This window comes from Malania oleifera, chromosome 3, assembly GCF_029873635.1.
Source record: "Malania oleifera isolate guangnan ecotype guangnan chromosome 3, ASM2987363v1, whole genome shotgun sequence".
Classification (NCBI taxonomy): domain Eukaryota; kingdom Viridiplantae; phylum Streptophyta; class Magnoliopsida; order Santalales; family Ximeniaceae; genus Malania; species Malania oleifera.
In genome coordinates this window covers 126,107,607-126,119,016 of record NC_080419.1, presented here as the reverse complement: position 1 = coordinate 126,119,016, position 11,410 = coordinate 126,107,607, and the positions used below count along the sequence as shown (strand labels likewise).

Genomic DNA, 11,410 nt, shown 5'->3' with positions numbered 1-11,410 from the left:
TGCACTTTTTTCCTATTGAATATTTTCACAATTATTCAAGATTGTCGTTCATGTAAAATGGGTCAGCATTTGAATTAAATTATATAAAATTATTATCCTTTTAATGAAATTATTTTGATTAAAAAGTAGAAAGATTAAGTTTAAGAATTTAGAATGCAATTTCTTTGAATATTGTATAGTTTAAGATCATTCAATATTGTTTGTGGTCAACATTTGAATTAAATAATATGGAATTATATTAAATTATTATCCTTCTAGGGAATTGATAATTAATTAATGATTTATGTTGGTGACACTCTGTTGCTATGAATCCGTAGCTTAATTAAAAAAATTAAATCTCATTAATTAAATTTTAAAATAAATTAGAGGGAAATGTCAACTATGATGAATATAAATATTTTCTATATTAATATTTTATATCGGAGGTCTTGGGTTTATCTCGTGTAACATAGCTTGTGGCATAGAGTAATGAAATAGGAAAGATTTTTTGACTGTTTTTTTTTTTTCTTTTTCATCGGAAGGAATTGAATAGATTAATAGAAATGTAATTTCGGTTTCAATTCCTTTTAATTGTTTGACTTCTTATTAATGGTAGAAATGCTTTACTCCTAAATAGTATTCTAATATCCTTACGATCCACACAACTTCTCTCTCTCTCTCTCTCTCTCATTTTAAAAGTTTCTTTTGTCACAACAAATAGAGTCAGCTTGAATAAAAGATCTTGTTAATTTGAGAAAAGAAAGAGAAAGAAAATATAGAGAAAAATTATTTTTATTGTATTTTCTCATTTAAATTACTATCATTAAAAAATAAAAAAAACAAATATTAATTATGTATGGCTTTAAAATTTTCTTCACTAAGCTCGTGTGTGTATTATTCTTCACTTTATTTATATATGATATTTATAAAAATTTCATTATATTTTAAGAATGGTAAATAAAAGAAATGCAAAAATATTTATAATACTATAATTATAATTTATCGTTCTCATCAAAATTAAAATTTAAAAATGCAACTTACCAACTTATAATAAGTAAGTCATAAAAATAGCAACAAATATAAAGTAATTTTTTAGACAGATTTCTTTTCCTTAGTATAATTTTAGAGAAAAACATTTACACATTTAAAAAATATTATAAACTTTTTGGTATTGATAGGTCACAATTTAAAATTTACAAAATCCAACCGGAGGCAAGGCACAGGAAGCAACCGGAGGCAAGCTTGGCGCGTTTTCACACGCCAACGGCGACAAATATAAAAAAACACCAACGGTTTTCTCGGAAAATATGCGTATAAATTAGAAAAAGGAAAGAAAAGAAAAGAAATGTAAAGAAAAGAAAGCCGCCTTCAAAGCCACTCTTTTTTCTCCTCTCCTATCCTCCATTTATCCCGCTGTCAACCGATCGCTTCCTTCTCTCCCTCTCTCTCTCTGCTCGGGGCGCGTCAATCGGATCTCCGGACCTCAATCCTCAATCTCTTAGTCAATCATCATCTTCGATGCCTCCTCTGCTCTTTCCATGATCCAACTCCTCTGCCCTCGCTCGATATCGGGAGCTTCTCCAGAGCTCTCGGTCGAGCTCTCCCTCTCGATACAATTCGATGATGTTTTGATTCCTTCAATGTCGTCCAAATCTCTCCTTTCCGGCTCTTCTTCCAAGTGATGATGAGCTAGCCTTTGGTAATTTCAAGAGAAGCGTAGTTTTGATTATCGAGAGAGAGAGAGAGAGAAACAGCGAGAGAGCGAGAAATAATGGCATTAGCTTCGCAGTTGAAGCGGGGGATCTCGCGGCAATTCTCGACTGGCTCCTTGAGGAGGAGTTTCGGGCGGCAGTTCTCGCGGCAATCCTCGTTCGATCCGCGGCGCAACAACTTGAGGTTCGCATTCGGTCGGCAGTCTTCGCTCGATCCGATACGCCGGAGCCCCGTCTGCGAGGAGATCACGGTGCCGGAGAACCTCGACTCGACGATGCAGCTGCTGTTCATGGCTTGCAGAGGGGACGTGAAGGGAGTGGAGGACTTACTCGACGAGGGCACCGACGTGAATAGCATTGATTTGGATGGTCGGACGGCTTTGCATATTGCTGCGTGTGAAGGACGCGTTGACGTAGTGAAGCTTCTGTTGAGTCGAAGGGCCAATATTGATGCTCGCGATCGTTGGGGGAGCACGGTAGATTTATTCATATTTATGTATTTTTGCATCCCCGTTGTCCTATCCAATTTTTGGCTGCTGCTAGTGGTGGTGTAGAATTGTTTTTCTTTGAATATTGCTTTGTGGGACTGTTAGATGTTAGGTTTGCAAAATCATAAAATTTTGGGAACAAATGTTGATATAAGATCAAGATAACTGTTTGACCTGAACCAAGGAAGCCCCATGACAAGGGCGAGCTCTGCCCTTAACTAAGATGTTTGATTTATTGGAAGAGCGGTGGGGTTGCTGCCCTAGGTGTCCCTGAGGCAGCCAGTCAATTTACAGCACCCCTCCATTATATAAAAACAATGACTACATGAATTCGAAGAGTAGGGACTTTGCAAATCTAATAGAGAGATGGCTCTTGCTAAGCTGTATAGTGGTGGACGAATCAGTCATTTTTTGGGGCAAGCAGTGCAACTTGATTTTGGCTTTCTCGTAGTGTTTAGTCATAAGCAAGCTGACCAAGGTTAGCTCTTCCAAATTTGATTTAGGACAGAAACAGCTTATGACCAAATCCAGGAAGGGTTAATATCTAATGCAAAAGTGGTACGGCCATTTTGGATTCTTGCATTGTTCTAGGAATTGAGATTCAACACAATTACTTGCTAAGAGTTTTGCCACTAATTTGCCAAGCTGGCCTTTTTATTCTTGTTCTGCCTTTAACTATGTAGAGAAGGAATTATCTTTGTACTCTTTTACTCTTAAGACATAAGTGACACCAGTTTTGGCTTCTTAATTGCATTGTTCATGTAACCGAGATGCAACTCATCTCCTTTTTTTTTTTTTTTTTATAGGAAATGGATGGTAGGTTTTTTTTTTCCCACTAATTTTCCATGCTGCTCATTTTATCCTTGTTCTGTTTTAACTATGTTATATTTTAAGGCTGAACTATTATTTTGGGAACATAAAAAATCTAGCAATTAAGATTTCTTGTGTTCTGCTAGTTTTGTTACTTCTCTTACAAATATGATCTTTTGATTAAGTATTTCTTCTTGGGATAGGCTGCTGCTGATGCCAAGTATTATGGAAATGTAGATGTTTACAATATTTTGAAGGCTCGTGGAGCTAAAGTTCCGGTAATATATGAACTTCTTTCCTGCATGCCATTCGAAAAGACAATTTTTATTTAAGGATTGATGCAAAAGCTTTTTCCGTACTTTTAGAAAACAAGAAAGACGCCAATGACTGTTGCAAATCCTCGAGAAGTACCAGAATATGAGCTTAATCCACTGGAGCTTCAAGTTCGCAAGAGCGATGGTATTTCAAAGGTGAGGTCCTGTTCCCTTCTCTATCTATTAATTATGTATTTTAATGAAATTTATCACCCTTTTCCATGCTTCTTATTTTTGACTTGATTATCTTCCTAGTTGGCAATTCTCTTTTTTAGAAGGCATAATGTCGCAGTTGCTATCCGAAGGGATTGGAGAGCAGCTATAATGTAGTTTTTACTCCGTTCTTTTGCATTATACGTTGCTTTCTTTTTTGGAGAATTTTTTATCCTCCTTCCGCTATAATTATTTATTCTCATGAATAGTTTTGATTTTTTATTTAAAAAAATAATGCCACAGTTGCATTATTATTTTTGTGTGCATTTAGTTGGGAAACGTTCTATTGACATTGGCTTTCTTATCATTCTTACTTGCTAGGGACCATTATAGCAGTTATATTTCATGTAGCCTTAGAATTGATGCACGAAGCGATACTAAGTTGTTCCCAACAAATATTCTACTGTGTATGAAGGAATAACATTTTTTATATTATAGGATTTTTCAACATCTGTTACATTTCCTTATTTCATTTAGAGGCTAGAATGCAGTCTGATTTCAGAGTGGGGTATGAAATCATTATCCTTTTTATTACAATGAAAAATAGACTTGTCATCTTAATGATTCTGGGCCCTATGTAGCACAGGCTCTTTTATATAGGAGCTCTGTGTATGTTGGACACCTGCACTTGTTGGACACTCCAACACTTAAAAAACTGTTTATTGCTGCAACATATGGTTTAACATCTGGTACAGTATTCTGTTTCCTCATATTTTATTTAGAGGCTAGAATGTGCTTTGATTTCACTGTTTGGTATCAGTATGTAATCACCATCTTTTTATAAGGATGAAAATAGAGCTGTCATCTTAATGATTCCTGACAAAACTACATAGCAAGAATCTTTCATAAAGCAGCAGACTCTTTCACACCTACACTCCTTGGGCACTCTTACAGCTCTTCTCTATGCTTGTTTAACGCACTTTAAGCATTGTAAATGGTTGTAGCTAAACTTTCTTCTATTTTCTTCATGAGATCATTTATTACAATTAAAATAACATTGGCTACATTCCCATAAATGATGCGATATCTTGAGAACTTCTGCTTATATACAGTGTTATATAAATCTAATACTTGTCACACTCAACACATGCACACACACACACACACACACGCACTGTCTTCCTCTTAAATTAATTTTTTACTGTTTGGTCCTTGCCATGTGCTATCATTTTTAGAATTTGATGCAACCATGCTTCATAGCCTTATAACTTGGCTCAAGTTACAGTTATGGATTAACATGAATGAGCTATGTGAGATCATTTTTCCTTTCTTAAATAAATTCCCTGTTCTAGACTGAAATAATATATGTACTTGTATGCTAATTGACAGGGTACATATCAAGTAGCAAAATGGAATGGTACAAAGGTTGCTGTGAAGATACTTGATAAGGACAGCTATTCAGACCCTGACAGCATGTATATGCTTACCTCATTGCTCAACATTTGTGTGCAATTGTTGTAGAGTAACTCACACACAATGACTAAACTAGTGTTTTTTGAATCTGCCTAAAATATGTATGAACCCTCGATACATAACAACTACAATTTTATTAATTTTTTTTTTTTTGCTGCAATCAGCTCCTTCTTTGCCTTTTGAGCAATTGTACATATACATTGCAATTTATACTTCTGTTGCTGCTTAGATGCCCTTATCTTTTTTGTTGACTTTCACTTGTGTTTGTGTTCTTATATGATGCGTGTTTTGTTGTCTTGGATTCTTGGTAACCAAGTCATCACTGGGTCTTCGAATGTGATCTCTTACAAAAAGATTCTGGATTACTGAGCTTTATGATCTTCAGAGTAGAATCAAACTCAATTTACACATACTCTTTAAGCCTTAGTCTTTATAATCTAAATATTTGCATATTATTCTCTTTTGGAAAACTTTCAATTGGGTGTATAGACTGTTCAAGGCTTCATATTATTTGGAAAAGTAGATAATGTTGTTTGTGTAATATTTCAGTTTAATGCTTAACTCGGTTGAATGAGTTCCACTGTTTCTGTAGGTTTTCTCTAGTTATTGATGGGTTTCTTGGAAAAATAAGGGTACAACATTTTGGTTCATAGACTTGTCTGCACAGCTCTTACAATTTCATTGCATGCAGAAATGCTTTCAAACATGAACTAATGTTATTAGAGAAAGTTCGGCATCCAAATGTAGTTCAGTTTGTTGGAGCCGTTACTCAAAATATACCCATGATGATCGTCTCAGAGTATCATTCAAATGTAAGTCTCTCTCTCTCTCTCTCTCTCTCTCTCTGGGATAATGGGGTTTTTGATGTTTGTTCTTCTGCAGGCAGGAAATGAGAATGAATTGTTTTTGCCTCATTGAATGCCTATGAAATATGCCGAACTCTTTTCCATCTTTGATCTCAACCATTTTGTTTCAAAATTTTACACATATGAAACTCCTAGTTTTTCTTATATGAAGATAGTTATCATTGTGGCCTAACTGTCCAACATTTTCCCCCAAATTTAAGTTCTCAATCGATACCTGTTGATTGTTGAATAGGTCATTTCAAGTTTCTACCCATTGGGCTAGTTTATTTGCTCTACACTGGAAATTACTCGTTCCTACTTCTGAGTGTTGTTGACTGGATAGAATATATTTATCTCAATTGAATATTTCTTATATTGATGTTATTTTTCAGGGTGACTTGGGAAGCTATCTTATAAAGAAAGGACGCTTATCTCCATCAAAAGCTCTAAGATTTGCCCTTGATATTGCAAGGTTAGTGAAATTTTGCTTATTTTCTAATGAGTAATTTTGTGAACATATTTCGTTACAGAATTTTCCTCCTCTATAGCATGTCCTGAGTTCTGGAGTTTTTCATATTTTGAAATGCTGGTTGATTTTTTTTTTTTTGTCATCAGGGGCATGAATTATCTTCATGAATGCAAACCAGAGCCAATTATCCACTGTGATTTAAAGCCAAAGTAAGACAACCTAATGCAAAAGTTGATTTCAATGTATAGAGCAATAAAAAAAATGTAGCTTATGATTTGTACTCATTGGGATGATGTACTGTTAATATTTGAAATTTTGGTAAGGTGCCAGAAATATTTTGCTGGATAGTGGAGGCCAATTGAAGGTAGCTGGATTTGGTTTGATAAGATTGTCAAAAATTTCGCCCAACAAAGCAAAACTGGCACAGCCAGGGGCTCTAACTGGTCTTTTAAGTAAGTTCTACTCATGAATTTTTTATTTTATTTTATTTTTATCTTGGAGGATCCTTTCTTGATGTTTTTTAAACTTTCACTTAGACTTGAGGTTCCTCATATAAGGGTAGTTTGAGTTTTATACAGCATTCCATGTTCTTTTTGGGAGGAAATCAAAATAACTGTCAATAGATACTCCTGTTCAGGCTTTTTTTTTTTTTTTTCATCAAGTAATTACTTCAACTAGAGACCAGAAGAGTTGGCCTGGAAAGGAGTGAGAAACCCTTCAACAGCCTAATAATCTGAGTGCAAAAATGAATAGTTGAAACCCTTCACTACACTGCCCAGAATAAAAAATCCTTTCTGTTGTCTTACATGGCTTGTTTAGAAATCTCCCAAAGATTTCGACTTGTAGACCTAATCTAATCAAGAGGGCCAAATTTAGCAATCTTTGACCAAGATCTCAATAAGAAAAACAAGTTCAAAATCTTGGCATTCTTCTCTTTATGAATCCCTATAGCCAATGGAGAGAGTTGCCAAGAGAACTGCCAAACTAATTAAAAGTATAAAAATAGGATTTGCTGAGATAAGCATTTCCAATATTGAGGCTCGAAATGCCCATGAGATCCCAACCAAGTGCATATGTGCCTAAGAAAGAGTAAAATGTGGGTTAAACATGTAGCTCCAGATTTTTCCTCCAAAAATACATAACGCAATTATAGGATGACCACATGGCCATTTTGACTAATTATTCTTATTAAAAGAAATAACTAATTGTTCCAACACAAAATAGGATTTATCGGGGAGGAGCCTCCTCCCTTCATTGGCCTTCTGAACTGTTGGTATTGGAATCAAATACTCAGTTGGGAGGCAATATGTCTGGATGTGGTATTTTTTGCACATGGTTGGGAATAGAATTTTGCCACTTTTGACTTTCTGAATATGATTGTCAATCTTTATTTGTGCATTCTATTGGTGTACACTTTGTGACTGCATTTTTTTATAAATTTTTTTTTTTAATTTATTCATTTGCATTAACCTGTTGATGCACTCTATTTGATTCTGCACCCAATTAAGTATCACTTGACAATTTATTTGTTTTATCCTTTTAAGTCATATTAGAAATAAGGGTACCAAAATATCAACTTGGATTTATGCCTGGAGTATTTACCATGGAAGCAATTTATGAAGTCATTTATGGGATGGTATAAAAAGAAGAAAAGAGATTTACATGGTATTTTTATTAACCCAAAAGAAGCTTATGATATGGTTCCATGAGGAGATAACGTGATGGGTTTTAGAAGGAGAAACAGGTTTCCAGTTGTTATGCATAATAAAAAATATGTGTGGTAGTTACTAGTGCAGGAACAATTAGAGAACGAGAGCATTTCCTAATCCTGTCATATTCAATGGGTTTGTGTGAGGGATCAGCTTTAAGTTCTTATCCTTTTGCATCACTTATGGATGAACTTACTAGACAAATTTAAATTGAAGTCCCGTAGAAAATATAATTTGTCAATTTTAGGGTGCTTATTGAGGAGAATGGAGCAGGGATTATTTTTAAATTGGGACTTTAGAGAATCCCTAGAGTCTAAAGATCTTTCAATATTTAATGTTTAATTATTATTTTTGAAAAATTCAATGTCATTTTCTGTGCTGTTTGACTTTTTTTTTAACACCAAAGATATCCAAAGGTTCTTTTTAATGGTTCTAATGTTATGATTATAGGTTTATACGTGGCACCTGAGATTTATAAAGATGAAATTTTTGACAGAAGCGTGGATGCATTCTCTTTCGGCCTCATTCTGTATGAGGTATATTCAGTGTATGCTTGTATACTTGCATGGTTAAAACTTTCTCATGTTGAGATGTTTGAATGCAGTTCAATTTTGCCGTTTACTTCTCTATTTTACATGTATGCACTATGTTCTCATATTGTTTACATGTTGACTCTCTAACAAGCTCACATTGCCTCGTGATCCAAGTCGATTTTGATTGGCATCACACCTCTTCTGTTAAAATAAAGCTACAACCTTGGTTTCAAGAGTAAAACTTGATTGCTCTGAGTTTTAGTTCTGCTATCCTTGCATGATGCCTGTTGTGCTTGTTGTCTGGGATTTCAGATGATTGAGGGAGTACAGCCTTTCCATCCCAAGCCTCTGGAAGAAGCTGCTAAAATGATGTGTTTAGAAGGACAGAGACCACCATTCAAGACCAAGTCCAAAAGCTATCCTCCCGATCTAAAAGAGTATGTAATCTTTCTGAATTACAAGGCTTCCATAGTTTGAAGCAATTTAACTTTCTTAGTTGATAAGTCTTGCCTATAAACCTCTAGTTTTAGAGACAAGGTTTCCTTCATTTTCTATAATGCTACAATCGGATAGCTAGAAAAATGTTACCATAAAGCTTCTTTAGATGAATTTTGGTATTACTAGGCGACTTCTTTGGACATATAGCTTGTGGCTTCTATTTTTCAGTTTTTATTTTCTGTTTGGGATGCATTTCCATCAATGCAAGTCTCTTATTGTAGAGTTTTAGTTTCTTGTCATAATAATGTGAATTAATTGGCAGAATTCTATGATCAAATGATTTTTTTAAAAAATCATTTTTTTTTTCCGCTCTTGAGAACAGGATGGTTCTCTCCTTGTCTCATCTTATAACCTACTGTTTAGATTCTTCTAAAATCTATTTTGCTATATCTTTTTAAAAATTAAGATAGTTGTAGGACTGATGAACACCACCGAGCATGGTGGGATAATATATTTCCAGATATGCATTCCTGTTTGTTCATTAACATCTATAAAAAAAAAGATATTACCAGGCTAGAAGACTCCCCGCTTTGCAAGGGTAAGGGGAAGGGTCGTCACAATGTACGCAGCCTTAGCCCTGTTTTTATTCAGAGAGTCTGTTTCCTTGTCCTGGAACCCATGACCAACCAGTCACAAAGGAGCAACCTTACAGTTGATCCAAGAGCCACCCTCTTGCCCATTAACATCTAAATTAAGAAAATAAATGTGCATGGTTTTGATACTATCTAGATATGCACGCAGGTTGCTTGAGGAATGTTGGGATCCGGAACCTGTTGTTAGACCAACTTTCTCTGAGATTATCGTACGGCTAGACAAAGTTGTGTCAAACTGCTCTAAACATGGATGGTGGAAAGACACGTTTAAGCTTCCCTGGTATGCATCTCTTACAAAGTATCCTGGCCCCCACATAATGATGTTTGATATCTGTTGGAAAAAAATTTTAGTTGAAACAAAATATTGCATTTCCAGTTTTATAAAAATAGTAATTCTATGGTTACATTTGATGCCACTGAAGAAAACCAGGCGGCCTCTCAGGATGGAGGCGTTTGCTTCCAGTTAATACAACATTTTCCTATTTATTAGACTGTCTTGTCTTGTCTTGACCATCTAGGTTTCATTGTGTGAAAAATGATCAGTTAAGTTACTTCTATTTTTATTTCTCAAAAAGCGAAAAGGGGAGGGGGAGTACATTGAGAGGAAGAGATCTTCCAATGAAAAAAAGCAGCAGCACCTAGTGTAAGAAACATTAAATTCTCTTGACCATGGTTAAGAATGTATTACTTGACAAGAAAAAAGAAGCCAAGGCATTAGCTTAATAATATACATTACACTGGAGCTGTTTTCTTGAAATGAGCGTTCACTCCTGCCAGCCCACAGTGTCATGCTGGAAAAAATCATTCACTTCCCCTACAATTTATAGTGATTCCAAGTACCCTGGCTAGGGTTGGCAATCTGGAAAGTCAGCTCTATCCCCATGGAATTTAGAATATCATAAGCTAGTGTTTGGGAGTATGTCTTGGATTTGGATTTGGATTTGGGTGGATTTGGACAAATTTGATTACTATTTTGTATTACATCTTATCCAAAATCCAATATAACTCCAAACCCAAGACCTCTCCAAACATGGGAGAAATGGTTTTGGTGAAAGCTTTTGACTAGCCTCAATTTTTGTGTTGCACTCCAGAAAACCAGAATTCAATAATTGAATGAAATTTTTTTATCCATCCCTTTTGTTTTGGTGGTTGGCAATGTTTGAGCTAGTTTCCACCATAGTGTTTTCTGATACGCATATGGATTGACCCCTCATTTACCAAATGTTCAAGAATAAATTTATAACTTACTGAGAACTATAATTATCAAACCTCTCTCTCTCTCTCTCTCTCTCTCTCTATGCTTTTCTTCCCCACCTAATGCATGCTATAATGCAATTGCTTGCAGGAAATGAGAGGCATTCAGAAACTGAAGACTGGACAAAGAGGTTCTCCACAGGCCAATTTTGGGGGTTCCTGCTGTAACGTTATTGTGATTTTGTGAGGAATGGTTCTTCAGCAGAATAAATTGTGTCAAAATCAAAATCAGTGGTTTTCGAAAGGAGCTGGAACAGCCCCTTTCTACTGTATACTGCTCTATTCAGATTATTTGTTTTGCATACATAGATGAATAATAAAGTACTTATCAACAGCAGCCTACTTCTTGGAACTATGTGCGGGATCTGTGTTTAAGTTATTCTCTCATGACTTCTTATCTTTGTTAGGATGATTAGCAGGCAATGATGATCTCCTCCATCGTTGGTTATAGATCTTTATAGGCCATTTGCTTCTCATTATCCTATCTTTCAGTATTTTGAGATATTCATATTTCATTATAGTTAATTGAATTCTCTTGCGTTGGATTTTTTTTATAATTTATTTATGATGGTTGAAAATT

General features: G+C 35.1%; 1 protein-coding gene across 1 annotated transcript; it reads left to right on the top strand.

Annotated features, from left to right (window-relative positions):
• Nucleotides 1-1,189: 1,189 nt before the first annotated feature.
• On the top strand, nt 1,190-11,167 carry LOC131150374 (integrin-linked protein kinase 1-like). The gene is made up of 12 exons (XM_058101063.1): nt 1,190-2,167; nt 3,193-3,267; nt 3,355-3,459; nt 4,846-4,931; nt 5,621-5,741; nt 6,167-6,246; nt 6,390-6,452; nt 6,574-6,695; nt 8,403-8,488; nt 8,798-8,922; nt 9,725-9,856; nt 10,922-11,167. Exons 1-12 carry the CDS (start codon nt 1,751-1,753, stop codon nt 10,926-10,928), a joined length of 1,419 nt encoding a protein of 472 aa, XP_057957046.1. The 5' UTR covers nt 1,190-1,750; the 3' UTR covers nt 10,929-11,167.
• Nucleotides 11,168-11,410: the final 243 nt, after the last annotated feature.